The sequence below is a fragment of the Oryctolagus cuniculus genome, chromosome 9 (genome assembly GCF_964237555.1).
Source record: "Oryctolagus cuniculus chromosome 9, mOryCun1.1, whole genome shotgun sequence".
Taxonomy (NCBI): Eukaryota; Metazoa; Chordata; class Mammalia; order Lagomorpha; family Leporidae; genus Oryctolagus; species Oryctolagus cuniculus.
This window is the reverse complement of record NC_091440.1, coordinates 128921466-128940277: the sequence shown is the minus strand read 5'-3', so window position 1 is coordinate 128940277 and position 18812 is coordinate 128921466. Positions and strand designations below refer to the sequence as shown.

The 18812-nt window shown below is 48.8% G+C and overlaps 1 protein-coding gene across 2 annotated transcripts in view; it reads left to right on the top strand.

Moving 5' to 3' along the window:
• PKP2 (plakophilin 2) overlaps window positions 1-18812 on the top strand; it is a 107014-nt gene that overhangs the window by 5983 nt on the left and 82219 nt on the right. For both annotated transcript variants that reach the window (XM_051850923.2, XM_051850924.2), the window contains exons 2-3: window positions 12529-12641; window positions 13726-14348. In XM_051850923.2, coding sequence (XP_051706883.1) covers window positions 12529-12641; window positions 13726-14348 — 736 coding nt within the window. The remainder of the gene's footprint in view (window positions 1-12528; window positions 12642-13725; window positions 14349-18812) is intronic.

Genomic DNA, 18812 nt, shown 5'->3' with positions numbered 1-18812 from the left:
CAGAAGCCCTGCAGATACAAGAAGGATAGTGAACGAGTTTTATCCAAACTGCAGGATCGACCTGGCTGAAACAGAGGCAGCTTTCCTAGTAAGTTGAAAGTTTGGGGTAAGCAGCTTTTCTGCCTCTCCATCTGCCCAGGACAGAGGCACAGTAGACACCATGTGAGGACGGAAGTCTGAGCTGAGACTTCCCACTTCACATGTTGGCTCCACGGAGCAGCTGCCAGCCTGAGGTGACCTGCACACTGAATCTGTGTACGTAGGGTATTTCAAATACAGAATTAACACGACCGCCTTGTCAAGTGCTGGTGTAGGACTGTACTAGAAGTGGTGGTGTAAGATACGATTCTTTGTGTCAAGGAGGAAAAAATCTGTTTGGAAGATAACCTTTCCTCCTTTAACCTGGCCTCACTCCATTCCTTTCTCCATGTAGTGACTTGAGTGAGCGTTCTCGAAGCTCTGTGTCATTTTCCAGCTTAAATTCCATGGGTTTCTTGCTGTTATCTAAAGGAGTAAAATCCTTCTTCAGCTTGGCATTCCAAGCCCTTGGTGACACGAGGCCTGCAACTTCTCAAGCGTCACCCATATCACCACTCCCCCATCCCCCACACACAAGTGCATTATCTTGCTTGGAATTCCCACCTCTTTCCCAACCCCCGTCCCTCTTTGCTTGGTTAACCCTTGGTGCCCCTTAAAACTGAGTCATTTGTGTGCCCTAATAGGCCAGCTTCCTTCACCTCCTATTGTGCAAGATAAAGAGTGATGGTCGTGAGTCACCAAGATGTCTCAGCAGGGGAGAAATGGGGCAAATACAGGAGTTTTGTGACAATGCATTTGGCAGATTTGCTGGATTTAAAGCAGAGATAGCAGTTGTGACTCAGTTGGGAGAGGTTAGCTTAAAAAGCTGACACTCTGAGAATATAATGACTTGAGATTCATGACAGAGAAACCCTGTACTGAGTTTGTTGTTGTTACTTATTTTTATGTGAACTGCACTGGTAACTGAATCCAGGTCTTCTGTGTGGGTGTCAGGGACCCAATGACTTGACTCATTACTGCTCCTTCCTATGGTCCGCATTATCAGAAAGCTGGAATCGGGAGCAGAGCCAGGATTGGAACCCAGGCACTCCAGTGTGGGATACGGACAATATTACCTGCATCCTTAACTGCCAGGCCACGTGCCCACTCCTGTAGTGAGTTTTTAAAAGAAAAAAAAAATTATGCATTCTATACATTCACCAAATTTTTGGCCATTACTTTTGTCATTGTGAGTATAATGTGATATTTCTCAATGACTTCTAAAACCATTATGGGATATCTCAGCAGTCTCAGCAAATGGATTGACAGGAATGCCAAAGTTAGTAGACAAGTATAGGAACTAACAGGTCACTCATATACCTACTGAATACTTCACTAGTACACTATCAGTTTATAATCAGAAATTCTAAAACCCATACTCTGACATCTGCTATGTAAAGGGGTCTTTTTTATTTATTTGAAATGCATAGTTAGAGAGTAAAAGGGAAAGAGTCAGAGATCTTCCATCTGCTGGTTCACTCCCCAAACGGCTGCAAATGCCAAGGCTGGGCCAGACCAAAGCCAGGAGTCAAGAGCTTCCTCTGGGTCTCCCATGCGGGTACAGGGTCCCAAACACTTTTTCTGTCCTCTTCTGCTTTCCCAGATGCATTAGCAGGGAGCTAGATTGGAAATGGAGCAGCCGGGACTCAAACTAGCACTAATCTGGGATGCCAGTGTCTCAGGTGGCAGCTTTACCCTGTATATCACAATGCCAGCCCCATAAAAGAGTCTTTTGGGGTTGTCCAGAGCAGTGATTTGAGGATGGTCCATAAAATGCTGCAAATGGTCTATGAGAGTGTGGCCCTCAAACTACACAGGGGGCTCCTGGAAAGTGAGGGCTTCTGGCTGCGCGATTTTCTGTGAGTGGTGGACGCCATCACTGCACTGGCACAGCACATGGGCATGTGGCCCACTGTTCCAGGACAGCCAGTCTGTCCTTGGCAGGCTCAGATCTGCAAGAACTCAAGGCCAGCACTCTATAGCATGCCCCTGATACACTGGCTTGTTTCTCCTGGTTGATTTCATGATCTGCGTTGACTGTTCTCAAGGAACCGTGCTGCACAACTTTTGGGTGAATTTTCAATTATACAAAACATTATTTGACTTAGGGGCCGGTGCTGTGGCATGGCAGGTAAAGCTGCCACCTGCAGTGGCGGCATCCCAAATGGGAACCAGTTCAAGTCCTGGCTGCTCCACTTCCAATCCAACCCTCCGCTATGGACTGGCAAAGCAGTATAAGATGGCCCAAGTCCTTGAGCCCCTGCACCTGCTTAGGAAACCCGGAAGAAGCTCCTGGCTCCTGGTTTTGGATCAGCACAGCTCTGGCCATTGCAGTCAGTTGGGGAGTGAACCAGCAGATGGAAGACCTCTCTCTCTGTCTCTCCTTCTCTCTGTGTAACTCTGACTTTCAAAAAATAATGAATCTTAAAAAAAATTATTAGACTTCAATATCAGCTTTAAAACTCTTCTTCACCATAGTTTTCTTAACCAACACATTCCTTTCATTTTCCAGCCTGAGCAAATGCTTATCTTGCTTATATGCAAGATGTAGAATTATTGCTTCCATAAATAATATCTGGTTGTTTTCCTTGGAAAGTAAGAATAGAAGATAAAAGAAGCATCTTTTTTTATATATGAGTCTAGGGAAATACCAACATATGCAAACAAAACCTTTCATCAACTCAGGACAGATATATTGTTCTAGGTGAGTCCTAACATATTTCATTTTCTTTTAGCTCCTAGTTGTGTTAACAAATGATTTACAGATCTCTTTAAACATGAACTGCTCTACAAATGCTTTCTGATAAGTTTCAAGGTGCCACGCCTCACCTGTAAAAGCATGCCCCCAATTTTGCTCTAATGGAAGAAATTAAATATTTTGAAGATTTGTGGAGAAAGAAAACTGTTGCTCCTCAGGGGAAAGACCAATTATGGGAAGACGATCATTTTTGGACTCCTGGGCTCGCTTTTCATTTAAAAGTAAAGCAAAAAACATTGCGAATACACATTGTGAAGACGACTGCTTACCATAATTAACATGTAGCACTTCCATCAGTCCTGGCAGTCAACACCCACTGGTTCCTGCACACACGTTTAACCAGCATGGGAACCGCTTCGTAAACATCTTCTCCAGAAATCCTTTTAGAGCTCAGTGTGAAGCAAGCCACGTTCTAACTACCCTGAGAGAGTCCTGGAAGGTTGAAAGAAAAGGTGCTATTCTGCACTGAGTGTGCCTCTCTCCTCTGTAATAGAAGCAGGTGCTGTAAACGTTGTGATGTTTGTTTAGCTGTTCTCTGTCACCTCCTTACCATAAGGGAAGCTGTAGTTGGTTTTGTGAAACTCTGACCAGGAACAGGCTTATCAAGTTGATTTTTTTTTTTTTTTTTTTTTGGACAGGCAGAGTGGACAGTGAGAGAGAGAGAGACAGAGAGAAAGGTCTTCCTTTTGCTGTTGGTTCACCCTCCAATGGCCGCCATGGCCGGCGTGCTGCGCTGATCCGATGGCAGGAGCCAGGTACTTATCCTGGTCTCCCATGGGGTGCAGGGCCCAAGCACTTGGGCCATCCTCCACTGCACTCCCTGGCCACAGCAGAGAGCTGGCCTGGAAGAGGGGCAACCGGGACAGAATCCGGTGCCCCGACCGGAACTAGAACCCGGTGTGCTGGCGCCGCTAGGCGGATGATTAGCCTAGTGAGCCGCGGCGCCAGCCCAAGTTGATTTCAAAAATGAGGTAATAAAGCTGATCATGGGAATCAGGTTAGTGCCTTTAATCCTAAAAAAATCCATTGTTTTGAGCACTAATCGCTTAGATGATCAGAAACAAAAATATTTTCCCCTCACAGCTGCTTAGGGATCTTTCTGAGCAGAAAGACATTCGCACCAGGAAAGAGAGAAGTTTTACGTTCATTTTCCCGTGACAGCTGCCCCACTGCAAACTCCTGAGCAATTCAGAATCCTGGCAGCATCTCAGCACACTCTCTCCTGCCCCCACCCCCTCGCTTTCTTTGACCTGAATCTCTTGCTATTTGAGAAGGGCAGAGGAAGAGTTGCTCTGTAGCCATGGACTTTGTTCCCCTAAATGGGCTCCATAAAATGTCCGTGGTTTTCTTAGAAGAAAAGGTTGAGCCGGTGCTGCGGCTCCCTTGGCTAATCCTCCGCCTGTGGCGCAGGCACCCCAGGTTCTAGTCCCAGTTGGGGTGTCGGATTCTGTCCCGGTTGCTCCTCTTCCAGGCCAGCTCTCTGCTGTGGCCTGGGAGTGCAGTGGAGGATGGCCCAAGTGCTTGGGCCCCTGCACCCACATGGGAGACCAGGAGGAAGCACCTGGATCCTGGCTTTGGATTGGTGCAGCGCTGGCTGTAGCAGCCATTTCGGGGGTGAACCAATGGAAGGCAGACTTTTCTCTGTCTCTCTCTCTCTCTCACTAACTCTGCCTGTCAAAAAATAAAAATAAAAAGTAAATTAAGGAAGAAAAGGTTGAGATATTGTTGCCTCTTGATATTAACTAGGAGATCATTTAATTATTAATTATTGTTAATCGGAACATCATCACCTTAAGGAAACATCTAAAGCACATTAGGTGCTGTGCAAGGGAAAAGAGTGGCTGAACCAGTCACAATGTCATCGTCATCCTCGGTGTCTGGGTCAGCTGGAAACAGTCAAATTCAGCACCACCAGGAAACTTAGCAGAATGAAAACTCTGACCTGTGGCAGGTTGTAAATTAAAGCAGCATACTAGCTTATCCTTTCTAGAAGAGACTATTTCATGAAAAGCTGTGAAAAACAAATTTTTGTGACCCATATTTTATTTTTAAAACCATATCTCATTTTTGCATATTGCCTTTGTAGAGAATAGATTTCTTTCCTCACCCATCTCTAGGTTTATGGCTGAGACTGTTATAACAAAGGCCAGATTAACCAGAAAAGAGCATAACCAGTTATTTAATGAAAGTTTTAAGTGGCACGGGAGCCTTCAGAAATGAAGACCTACAGAAACAGGGAAACCTCTTCTGATGGACAGCCAGGCAGCGCGTGACTGCGCAGAGGGAGGTATGAGCTAACAGAAATGCACTGAGGGCACTCAGCAAGACCTGTTTGTTTGGATTCTTCCCTGAGACATTCTTGTCTTCCAAGCACACGGGACCCCTCTGGAATTTCACGGGAAGGGCCAGCTTCAGGGGAAAAGTGGCCAGGGCAAGGTGAAAGTGAACTTCCGGCTTCTGTTGTTTGTTCAGATACCAAGGAACCAGATTTTGGCAGAGCCTGTTCTGATCCCTGTCGCTTCACACTTCTGAAAGCATTTGGCTCTATGCTGTCTCAGGCAAAACTCTCAGCGATCCTGGGAATTATGGGAAACTGAGGCTGTAAGTGACGTGTCCAGATATACAAAAAGTAATATTGCAATGGCTCCAGACAAAGTATACGGATCTCCTCAACTTGGGGGAAATATGAGGGTGCTTCAGAAAGTTCATAGAAAGATAATTTTGTTACTAAGAAATTTGGAAATGATGCACTGTTTTTCCATAATACGGATTTTTCTTGAACTTCTTAAAGACCTCATGTACCTACCTCCTTAAAAAACAAACAAGATTTACTCATTTATTTGAAAGAGAGAGGAAGAGACAGAGAGAGAAATCTTCCATCTGCTGGTTCACCTCCAAAATGGTCAGTATGTCCAGGGCTGGGCCAGGCTAAAGCCAGGAGCCAGGAGCTTCATCCAGGTCTCCCATGTGAATGCAGGGGCCCAAGCACATGGGCTATGTTTCATTGCTTTCCCAGGCACTTGAGCATGGAGCTGGATCTGAATAGCAGCCAGGACTCGAATTGGCACCCATATGGGAAGTTGGCACTGTAGACAGCGGCTTAACCTGCTGTGCCAAGTGCAGGCCCCACCTACCTCATTTTGATATAAATAAATCATTTGAAATAAAGTCGTAGGGGCTGGCAGTAGGTTAAGTTGTGGCCTGTGATAGCAGCATCCTTTATGCATACTGGTTCAAGACCGGGTCGCTCTGTTTCTGATCCAGCTCCCTGCTAATGCACCTGAGAAAGCAGCAGCAGATGGCCCAAGGGCTTGGCCCCTGCACCCACATGGGAGACCTGGACAGCGTTCAGGCTCCTGGTTCCAGCCTACCCAGTCCCAGCCCCAGTTTTACAGCCATTTGGGGAGTGAGCCAGTAGATGGAAGTTCTCTGTGTGTCTCCTGCTGTCTCTGTAACTCTGCCTTTCCAGTCTTTCAAATAAATAAATACATCTTTTTAAAGAGCCACTGTTAATTTTCAGTATAAATAATTTCATGTTGAATTTAATTTAGGGTGCATCTGTATAGATCATGTATGCTTTTTTGTCTTTTAAGAGAAGGACATAGCTGAGTAAATGAATATGTTCATATTGTTAGTTATATATGCTTATATTGTTATATATTTTATTCTCTAAACAGAACATGATGCCTTGCCTTAAAAAAATTAATTTCCATCGTGATGAATATTTACCTTTAAAAAATTCTACCTACTTTAAAATTTCTTCAAAATCTTAGAATACAGTTGCCAATTTACCCTTAATCCACCATGCTGATCTCAAGCTGCCTAAGCAGTTTAATCTGCATTGTTTGCAGTTGGAGATTGGCCTTCAAATTAGAGAAACCATTGACTGTGACAAAGAGCAGGCTGAATACCAGGAGTCAGATCTTCTGTATTTGTATTCCTCAGGAAGGAGTCCACGGTTTACAAATCCAGTGTTACTTGTCACCCTGTTACCAGCAGCTACGCTGGGAATCATTAAACGGGTTTCAGTTCATCATCTGAAAACTGAAGTAGAAGCTTCATTTCAACAACTATGTTGGGGCAGCCATTTCACTTAGTGGGTTAGAGACCTGGTTCAAGTCCCAGCTCTCCTGATGAGTTTCCTGCTAATGCCCACCCTGGGAAGCAGCAGGTGATGACTCAAATGTGTGGATCCCCTATCATCCAGGTGAGGAAGACCCAGATTGGGTTGAGGCTCCCGGTTTTGACCTGGACCAGCCCACCAGCCCAGGCAGTTACAGGCATTTGGGGAATGAACCAGAGGATGGGAACTATTTCTTTCTCTCCCCCCCCCTTTCTCTCTCTACCCCCCCTCTTTTCTCTCTTCCTCCCTCCCTCTCTCTCTTTCTTCCTTTGTCTCCCTGCTTTTCAAGTAATGTAAAAATAAATATAAAAACTACATCAGCAAATAAAGAATTAATATTTACAGAGTATTTGGAATGGCTCAGGTGAAGATTTTAGAGGAAAGAGAGCATGATTGTTTTTGGTGTTCAAATCCAAAACTGATAATTTCTCCTCTAGCGGTTTGACAAATGACAATTTCAGAATAACCATTGTGTAGCCCAACAGGAGACCAGTGCAATTTACAGCAAGTAACTTAGGCTTCCCTGTATACAAACTGAAATAGTACAAATTACCTCTGCCTCGTCCTACATTGTAAAAAAAAAATAATCTGAGCTTAAAAGGAGCATAATTTTGAAATATAAGGAATTCATATAAGTTGCTTTAAAAAGCGTTGAAACCCACAGCCACAACGTCCATGTTTAACTTGAGTTAAGCCATTTACTGCAACAATCATAATTATGTAACTCACTGATTAAGTCGCTGCTTAACAAGCTATACCATGTCACTGAGTCCTGAAAAGAATCTTAGACAGGTTACGAGTATTTGCAGGACACTTGGTGTAAACATGGAGGTAGCCTCCTGCTGTTTCTGAATATTTACCCACTCCTAGAAGTAGAGCAGAGGTAACATCACAGGTAACAGTGGGCTAGAGTAGCCCCAGTGGCAGACATTTTTCTTGGAATCCTGAAATTGCATGCTTTCAGGACCTGGTGTTTTATCGTAGAGCACAGGCGTTCAAGAATCCACCTAACATCCGTGTGGGACCACTAGCGTTTTCTCATTCTAGATGACCCATGACTTTCACATTCATATACGCAGTTTTCATATAGTTTACAATTTTGATCATAGATACCCCTAAACTACTTTTTATATTTGTTGTTGTTGTTGTTGTTGTTTACAGGCAAAGTGGACAGTGAGAGAGAGAGACAGAGAGAAGATACCCCTAAACTACTTTTTTAAAAGATAGTAAATTGGTTTCTTACGCAGCAGCTGGCTGGCCACAGCCTCCGTGGAGAGGTGGAGAGGCTTGTGTTTTATTGGGGATGCAGCACTCTCCCCTTCCCTGTCCACATACCCAGGCTAAGGACCCTGAGGTCTGGACCCTCAAGATTAGACTTTGTTGGGGCCAGCGCCCTGGCTCACTTGGTTAATCCTCCACCTGCGGTGTCAGCATCCCATATGGGCGCCAGGTTCTAATCCGGTTGTTCCTCTTCCAGTCCAGCTCTCTGCTGTGGCCCGGGAGGGCAGTGGAGGATGGCCCAAGTGCTTGGGCCCTGCACCCCATGGGAGACCAGGAGAAGCACCTGGCTCCTGGCTTCAGATCAGTGCGGCACCAGCCATGGCAGCCATTTGGGGAGTGAACCAATGGAAGGAAGACGTTTCTCTCGTCCCTCTCTCTCATTTTTTGTAACGCTACCTGTCCAAAAAAAAAAAAAAAAAAAGATTTGAAAAAGATTAGACTTTGTGTTCTCTCAGCATGCCCTGCCCGTCTCCCACATCAACATGCCCCCTACAGCCCTGCCTCCCTGGAGGCCTGGGAGTCTGGCATGTGGTGCCTAGGGCCAGCTTAGGCAGGAGCCTCAACCAGGCATGGAGCTGAGTCTGCAAGGCCCTTCCCCACGCGAGGTCCAGGTTCCGGGCATTCTGCCAGCACCCTGGGCCCTACAAAGAGGAGATACCTGGCTTACCTGCTCTTCTGCTGTCAGTAGGGTGACGGTTACAAGTCTGCAGCTGCTCCCCAGGAGCCCTTGAGGCCAGAAAACTGTTGGCCCACAACATTGTTTAGCTCCAGGAAGGAAGGACATGTGGACAAACACAATTTGGGAGGGTTCAGACTTTGTAGCTCTCTGCCAACAGCAGTCTCCACTTCTCCTCCCCTTAAAATAACTTGTGAATTAATCCTTACTCTTTTGAAGGAAAATTTTAAAATTTATTTATTTGAAAGTCAGAGTTACACAGAAAGAGGAAGAGAGAGATCTTCCATCTCTGGTTCACTCCCCAAATGGCTACAATAACTGGGACTAGGCCAAACCAAACCCAGGAACCAGGAACTCCATCCAGATCTCCTACAGCAGGGCAAGTACCTCTTTCACTGGTTTCCCAGGCACACTAGCAGGGAGCTGGATGGGAAGAGCAGCTAGGCCTTGAACTGGTGCCTGTGTGTGATGCTGGCCTCTCAGCGGGTGGCTGAGCCCTTGCAGCACAGCGCCTGCCCCGGTCTTCTGAAATTTTGACTTTGAAACAGTTTGTTGGAAAAGTATGTTCCATTTGTGTTGGAACCAGGTTTCCTGTGTTGTTTTATTCTCAGTATCCTTGGTGAGTCTCTGAAGCCTACAAGAGTTCATTGAGTGTTTCCCAACTCAGATTTCTAAAAAAATGTTACAAAACAGAATGCGAATTTTTGGTTAAATTAGGGAACTAGAGGGGTGGGTGTTTGGCTCAGTGGTTAAGATGCCTTCACCCCATCAAAGAGTGCGTGGGTTCATTTCCCCACTCTGCTTCTGATCCAGCTTCCTGCTAATGTACACCCTGGGAGTGAGAAGGTAATGGCTCAAGGGCTTGGGTCCCTGCCACTTACTGGAAGATCCAGATTAAACTCCAGGCTCCTGGCTTCTTCCTGGCCCAGCTCTGGCTGTTGCAGGATGGAAGATCTATCTGCCTATATCTGTCTCTCTTTCAAAAAAGAATTGTTTTTTTTTAATGTGGGAACTAGAAATTACCTAGGTTATGGAGATCTGTTTCTAAGTTTTTATTAATTTCAGAAGCAGAGAGACAGAAAGAGCTCCCAGCCATTGGTTCACTCTCCAAATGTGTGTAACAGCCAGCGTTGATGCCAGGACCATGGACCTCAATTTGGGCTCCCTCTAGAGTGCCAGGAACCCAGTCACTTGAGCCATCACTGCTGCTTCTGAGGATCTTCATTGGCAGGAAGCTGGAATCAAACCCGCACGCTCCAGGGTAGGGCATGGGCATCGTAACTGTCGGGCTAGCAGGAAGCTGGAATCAAACCCACACGCTCCAGGGCAGGGCATGGGCATCGTAACTGTCAGGCTAGTAGGAAGCTGGAATCAAACCCACACCTTCCAGGGCAGGGCATGGGCATCGTAACTGTCAGGCTAGTAGGAAGCTGGAATCAAACCCACACCTTCCAGGGCAGGGCATGGGCATCGTAACTGTCAGGCTAGCAGGAAGCTGGAATCAAACCCGCACCTTCCAGGGTAGGGCATGGGCATCGTAACTGTCAGGCTAGCAGGAAGCTGGAATCAAACCCACACGCTCCAGGGTAGGGCATGGGCATCGTAACTGTCAGGCTAGCAGGAAGCTGGAATCAAACCCACACGCTCCAGGGTAGGGCATGGGCATCGTAACTGTCAGGCTAGCAGGAAGCTGGAATCAAACCCGCACCTTCCAGGGTAGGGCATGGGCATCGTAACTGTCAGGCTAGCAGGAAGCTGGAATCAAACCCACACGCTCCAGGGTAGGGCATGGGCATCGTAACTGTCAGGCTAGCAGGAAGCTGGAATCAAACCCGCACCTTCCAGGGTAGGGCATGGGCATCGTAACTGTCGGGCTAGCAGGAAGCTGGAATCAAACCCACACGCTCCAGGGTAGGGCATGGGCATCGTAACTGTCAGGCTAGCAGGAAGCTGGAATCAAACCCGCACCTTCCAGGGTAGGGCATGGGCATCGTAACTGTCAGGCTAGTAGGAAGCTGGAATCAAACCCGCACCTTCCAGGGTAGGGCATGGGCATCGTAACTGTCAGGCTAGTAGGAAGCTGGAATCAAACCCACACCTTCCAGGGCAGGGCATGGGCATCGTAACTGTCAGGCTAGCAGGAAGCTGGAATCAAACCCGCACCTTCCAGGGTAGGGCATGGGCATCGTAACTGTCAGGCTAGCAGGAAGCTGGAATCAAACCCACACGCTCCAGGGTAGGGCATGGGCATCGTAACTGTCAGGCTAGCAGGAAGCTGGAATCAAACCCACACGCTCCAGGGTAGGGCATGGGCATCGTAACTGTCAGGCTAGCAGGAAGCTGGAATCAAACCCGCACCTTCCAGGGTAGGGCATGGGCATCGTAACTGTCGGGCTAGCAGGAAGCTGGAATCAAACCCACACGCTCCAGGGTAGGGCATGGGCATCGTAACTGTCAGGCTAGCAGGAAGCTGGAATCAAACCCGCACCTTCCAGGGTAGGGCATGGGCATCGTAACTGTTAGGCTAGTAGGAAGCTGGAATCAAACCCGCACCTTCCAGGGTAGGGCATGGGCATCGTAACTGTCAGGCTAGCAGGAAGCTGGAATCAAACCCACACGCTCCAGGGTAGGGCATGGGCATCGTAACTGTTAGGCTAGCAGGAAGCTGGAATCAAACCCGCACCTTCCAGGGTAGGGCATGGGCATTGTAACTGTCGGGCTAGCAGGAAGCTGGAATCAAACCCACACCTTCCAGGGTAGGGCATGGGCATCGTAACTGTTAGGCTGAATACCTACTCTTGGTGTTGGAAGTCTTAGTTTTGATTAGTCTTGGGGTGCGGGTGGGGGAATGAGGCAGTAAGATTACCAAACACGAGGAAAAAGGTGGGAGGATAAAGGAGGTAGAAGGGGGGACACAGTGCCTTGCCCCCAGATGCCCAAAGAGGAGCATTTTAACGGCTCTGAGAGTCGTGCCGGTTGAGAATCCCTCTAAGGCCCCACAGAGCCGGTCAGCAGGTTGCCTCCTCCTCGCTGTTCTCGTGAGACCACCCAACCACAGAGAAGCAGTGATTCCACAGCAGCCGGCACTTGTAGGTCCAGGCGGCGTTTTTCTAATGCTCGTGTGTATTGCCAAATACCGCAGCCTGGCGCGAAGCTGATCCGTGTTTTCTTCGACCACACTGACCCACCTTGTTTATACAAGCGCTCTTATCTAGCACTGTGAGGCACAGTTATTTTTATTGCCTACACCTACTTGGTACAAGAAGCTTCTGATTTCCGGGGCTGGGAACAGTTCTCTGGCTTGAGAAACTCAGTGTCCTGACCCCTAAACCAAATTCTTCAACGCTGTAACAACCAAACAGGTTTGAATTTTTGTCAGTCCTCTCTCCCTTTCTCTTCGTTCTCTATTTTTTAAATCAACTTTCATTTTGAAAATGTTGCAGAGAATGTTTTGATAACTTTTTTGACCATTTGCCACATCCGAGGGTGGTGGTAAGAGCATTTAAAAACACTAATAAACACTTCTTTCCTAGTAGCCTTAATTGCTTAAATTTAATAATCCAGTCTACAGTTGTTATGCAGTGAGTTATTTCAGTGTTTGTTTCATTGTAGGAAATCTGCACCGAACCAGCAGTGTTCCCGAGTATGTCTACAACCTGCACTTGGTGGAAAATGATTTTGTTGGTGGACGGTCCCCTGTTACCAAGACCTACGACATGCTCAAGGTAGGAGACCCCACAAGGCAGGCTTTGTTATCAGATTGCCAGGAAAATGTTTTCAAGGAACTGTGTTGTGGTATAATGTGTTAAGCTTCTGTCTATAATGCCAGAATGCCTTATGGGCACCAGTTCCAGTCCTGGCTGCTCCACTTGGGATGCAGCTGTCTGCTAATGCCCCTGGGAAAGCAGTGGAGGGTGGCCCACGTGCCTGGGGCCCTGTCACCCACACGGGAGGTTACACTGGAGTTCCTGGCTTTCATCTGGCCCAGACCTGGCCTTTGCTGCCATTTTGGGAGTAAACCAGTGAGTCAGTGGATGGAAGATCCATCCCTCTCTCCTTTCCTCTTTGCTTGGACCCTTGTGGGAGACACACAAGAAGCTCCTGGCTCTTGGCTTTGGGCAGGTTCAGCCGCAGCCATTGTTGCCATTTTGGAGAATAAACCAGTAGATGGGAGCTCCCCCCACCCTCTCTCACTGTGCCTTTCAAATAAATAAAAATATTTAAGAGAAAACATTTTTTCAAACTTCGCTAGATTTTTTTAAAATGTTTCCCGTTCTTACATATTACCATTTCCTAAACGACTGTTGGGAACACTAATTTTGTGTGGACACCTTGGAAAAGTGAGGACTTTAAAGCGCTATTTATGGATTCTACTTGAAAGGCAGAGAGAGGGAGAATCTTTCATCTACTAGTTTTTCCCCCAAATGCGGGCAACAGCCAGGGTTGTGCCAGGCCAGGCCGGAGCCAGGACCCTGGACTCCATCTGGGTCTCGCTCGTGGGCAGCAGGGGCCGAGCACTTGAGAAATGACGCTGCAAACCAGGAAGCTGGCTCGCTCGTGGAGCCAGGAACCGCGTGGGCTGCGGGTGGCCCGAGCTCCCAGAAACGTCGTTAGGTCCTAATCCAGAAGTAGCGCGCAGGTTAGCCCAGGCGGGTTTGCGCAGGTTAGCCCAGGCGGGTTTCAGAGAAGGCTTTCCCCACCAAAGGGTGGGGGTTCTTAGGATCCAGGGGAAAGGCTTGGGGGGTGGTGGGGGGTAGCAGTGCGGGCGCTGCGCGGCGCGACACCTGCTCCTGTCCCGTTTCTCCCCAGGCCGGCACCACCGCCACGTTCGAGAGCCGCTGGCGCAGAGGGACGGCGCAGTACAGCTCGCAGAAGTCGGTGGAGGAGCGCTCGCTGAGGCAGCCCCTGAGGAGGCTGGAGGTGTCCCCCGACAGCAGCCCCGAGCGCCTGTACTACGCGCCCAGCGACTCCCAGCCCGGCGTGCGCGGCCGGCCCGGCCCGGCCCCGTGGCCCCCGGAGAGCGTGCGCTCCGTGCCGCAGGGCGCGCCCCGCTACGCGCGCTCCGAGATCGTGGGCCTGAGCCACGCGGGCGGCCGGCGGCGCCATTACGACACCTACCACAGACAGTACCAGTACGCGGCGCTGGACGGCGCGGCCCCCGGCCCGGCCCTGCTCACCTACCCGCGGCCCGCGACCAGTCACAGCATGGGCAACCTGCTGGAGAAGGAGAACTACCTGAGCTGGGCGCCGCGGCCCGTGCCGCTCGTGCAGCAGAGCAGGGCGGCCAGGGCCTCCTGGCACCAGAGCTCCTTCCAGAGCGCGCGCACGCTGAGGGAGGCCGGGCCCAGCGCCGCCCTGGACACCAGCGGCCGCAGGGTGCACCTGACGGCCGGCCAGGTGGCGGCCGGCGCCTTCCCCGACGGGCAGCTCGGGTGAGTCCCACGGAAACGCGCCGGGGCGGGAGGAGGGTTTTCAGACAGCTCCCTCACGGGTAGATGGGCCCGTGCGCGCCCAGGTGTGCGCCCCGCGGCCACAGGTGGTGGCTGTGTGGGGCCAGGGCGTGCTGTCCCCCCGTCCGCCGTTCTGTGCGCAGTGCTGACCGCCCGTGTCCTACCCCCGGGCTCCGGAGGTCCACGCTGATGCAGAGCGAATGCGTACTGAGACGGGGAGACTTGCACTGGAAATCCAGGACGCAAACGGCGAAAGGGCCCATTCCTGGCCATGCTGCCCGGGTAGCCGCCTCGTCCCGCTTTGGAGAGACTGGGCGCTCAGGAAAGGCAGCGTGACCTCTCGGCGTCTCCTTCCTTCCTTTGTACTCCATACCTTTCCCTTTCCATTCCGGCTTCAGAGCTGGAGCGCCTGTCTTCTGGCAAACATTGAATGACACAAAATAATTGAATTTCGAAGGCTGTTGCTTTGAAGTTCCTATTTTCTTTATGGCTTGGCTGATTTTGTTCTTGGAACTCGACGGTTACGCAAGGTGCATGTTCGGGCACACATTTTCGTAAACCGAGAGAGGAGTAGAGGAATGGATGGGTGATTAGACCAGTAACTTGGGAAACCGTGATCTAGTACCATTAGGGTAAAATCTTAAACGTGTTGTTTGGCTTTTGCTAGGTCGCTGTCTTCCGTAATCATCTGTTTTTGCTTTCTGCTCCCCTTGCCCTTTCTGAATGGAGCTGTGTTTAGGTCCGGCTGCGCATAGCTATGGGATTCGCCCAGAAGCCAACTTTCCCCAGAGGTTCCCTTCCCAGCCTGGAAGTGCAGGTGCCCAGGTCACAGCATTGTGTGGGTGTCTGCATCCAGCAAGCCTTGGGGTTCCTCCTTTGTTGACTTTCTATTCCGCCTCCAGTCTTGCGGCTTTTTTGCATATCCCACCCATCTTAACAGTCTCAGCTCCCTGTAACAGAGGGGAGTCTGTGACCCCACTCAACAAATATTTAAGGTGAAAACATGAAGAAAGGAAATGTGAACTCTGTACTTTTTGTCATCTAAGTATTTTTGTTGCTAAAATTAGGGAAAAATTAATAACCATACTATTTTAGATCACTGTTTCCTTACATTTCAAAGAATGTAAGGAATACCTGGGGTCAAGAAATTGAAAATAAATGGCAGAGGCCGGCGCCGTGGCTCACTAGGCTAATCCTCTGCCTTGCGGCGCCGGCACACCAGGTTCTAGTCCCGGTCGGGGCGCCGGATTCTGTCCCGGTTGCCCCTCTTCCAGGCCAGCTCTCTGCTGTGGCCAGGGAGTGAGTGGAGGATGGCCCAAGTGCTTGGGCCCTGCACCCCATGGGAGACCAGGAGAAGCACCTGGCTCCTGGCTTCGGATCAGCCGGCCGCAGTGCGCCGGCCGCGGCGGCCATTGGAAAAAAACCTTTCTCTCTGTCTCTCTCTCTCACTGTCCACTCTGCCTGTCCAAGAAAAAAAAAAAAAAAAAGAAGAAAAAAAAAAGAAAAGAAATGGCAAAAGAATCTCTTCCTGAGATTCCCGAATCAATTTTAGGTTCTTGATTTTTTTTTCTAGGAACTAAAAATTATAGAAGTTAATTCTTTTTAGATTTTTCACTTTTATTTTGGAGAAAGTGAGTTCTGATGCCCACAGATTTACTCTCCAAATGCCTACAACAGCCAGAGCTGGCTGAAGCCAGGCTCAAGCCAGGAACCCAAAACTCAGTTTAGGTCCCTCACACAGGTGGCAGGGACCCAAGTACCTGAGGCCATCACCTGTTGCCTCGCGGGTGGCACATTCGCAGGAAGCTGGCTCAGAAGCAGAGGAGCCAGGACTCTGACCAAGCACACCGATACGGCCTGTGGCATTCCAGCTGGTGTCTTAACTGCCACGCCAAACACCTACCCCAGAAATAAGTTGCTTTCTGTGATTTTTAAGGGGTTGCTTTCCATGAAAAGGAGAAGGAGGGAGCCAGAAGTGTTTCCTGGAATGAGGAAAATCAGTGACCAAGGTGGTAGTTACGCCTGCCTCACTCCCTTTTTCTTTAGGGTATTCTTGGTGTATTTCAGTTTCCCAGGCTTTCCCTGAGATATCTGCGCCAAGACTTCACACTCTAGCCCTTGGCTCCTCATTATCTCGCTTATCAAATTCTGTGCAGCTACTTTTTTATGCCTGGTAAAATCCCCACATGTAACGGGCTGTTCTTTCATATATGTGGAACATTCCAGCAAACCATAAACCTATATAGTGTTACAACATGTTGAACAGTGCATCTGTCTTTCCAAAAGAAAAGTGACTGGTCAGATAGCTACTAATACAACTGAAAACTAAAGCATTGGAATAAAAAGATACAGTCATCAACTATTCTAAACCAAATGATAAAAATAGTGTAAGAAATCACCAAGTAGACCAGGCGTTTTAACCTAGTGGTTAAGACACCACCTCCTTATTGGAGTATCTGGGTTTGATACCCGACTCCTGCTACTGACTCTGTCTTCCTGCTGATGCGTGTACCCTGGCAGGCAGCATTGATGGCCCAAGTAATTGGATTCCTGCCACCCACCTGGGAGACCTGGAATGAGTTCCTTTTTCCCAGGTTTGAACCAGTCCTGGCCACTGTAGGCACTTGGTGATGGAACCAGCAGATGGAGTTCCTTCTGTTGCTCTCTCAAGTAATTTTTAAAAAAGAATATGTAAACTTAAAAAATTAAAAAATAAGCCGGCGCCGCGGCTCACTAGGCTAATCCTCCGCCTAGCGGCGCCAGCACACCGGGTTCTAGTCCCGGTCGGGGCGCCGGATTCTGTCCCGGTTGCCCCTCTTCCAGGCCAGCTCTCTGCTGTGGCCAGGGAGTGCAGTGGAGGATGGCCCAGGTGCTTGGGCCCTGCACCCCATGGGAGACCAGGAGAAGCACCTGGCTCCTGCCATCGGATCAGCCGGCCACAGTGCGCCGGCCGCGGCGGCCATTGGAGGGTGAACCAACGGTAAAGGAAGACCTTTCTCTCTGTCTCTCTCTCTCACTGTCCACTCTGCCTGTTAAAAAAAAAAAAATTAAAAAATAAGTCACCAATTAAAACTTCTAGATTGATTTCTCTGGAAATACGACTTCCGTTCCTCTTGGGGACTAGTGATTCAGCAAGTGATTGTTAGGATCTTCCAGTGTACCCAGTGCTGTAGTAAGCACCACAGAGATAAAAACCAAGTAGGCTGCAGGAAGACCTAGACGAAGATCAGAGAAAAAGGAAATAGGACATGTCGTCAGAGTGCAAGGCCGTGCTCTTCCTACTGACGTCTGCAGGAAGTCAGAGAACGCAGCGGAGTGCTCTGGGATTAGCTGAGAGGGGCAGGAGGGACAGGGCCGTCCGTAGGGTCGCTGGTCAAGTTGTGACTTAGGACAGTACAGAGCAGAAAACAGGTTGTGCTGAACTCCCTCCACATCCTCCTCATCACCAACTGCTTTAGTTCTTTGATTTCAAGTCTCTTTCAACTCTATGTTTCTTTCCATTTCCATTTTTAACATCCCAGGGTAAAGCTTTGTGGCCTCAGCTAAGACCCGCCACACCTTCAAACCTGTCTCTGGTCCTGTAAATGCTTTCATCACCCTTTCAGATCTCTGTGAGGTGGAGGGATTTGCATTCCTGAGCATCTGACCCACTTGCAGAGCTGTCATCTGATGTTTGCTTGGCCTTCCACTGGAACACAGCGCAGCCACATCCTCACACCAGGAGCCTCACCCCTGCGGGGCTGTGCTCTTAGCTGACAGGAATGCTGATCACTGGGAGACTGCGCACATTCACTAATTCCTGTTTTTAATTTTTTTCTGTAACATCTCATGCTGACCACTAGTATTTTTACTTTGCTTCCTCTTAGACTTTTCCTTTATACTGACATTATTTTAACATATTAACTAAAGTTGCTGGATGACTCACTTTTGGAGAATGTGTTCAAGGGATCCAGGGGTCGAGGAACAACTACTCTTCTTGATCCCACACCCCGGGCCCCAACCCTCTCTCTTGGGCTAACAGCCCTTTCTCTTGGGCCATGTTTCTGCAGGTTTCACTAAGAGTTTTATAGTGAATAGAAAGAGAGAGAAGGGAGAAAGAGAGAAAGAAAAGGATAAGGGGAGGTTACTCTTGTAGAATTAAGGCTCTAACTGGGGCAAGAGGCACAGAAGAGATTTTATAGAAATGATTTGAGTTGAGTTTTAAAAGCAAATGTGAATTAGGTAGAAAGGAAAACTTCCAAGAAACATCAAAGAAGACAGCTCGTGGAAAAGGTAGCAGAGTTTGAAGAAAGACTGGCAGTCCCATGTGATTAGAGAGTGCATAGTAGGTCATGGTAGGGGGAGGGAAGAGATTGAGTGTGACAGGAAGTGGAGCCCGGCTGGGGTCAGAGTGATGCCAGAAACCGTGTTAGGGAGTTGGACACCATCGACCCTGTGACGGCCAAG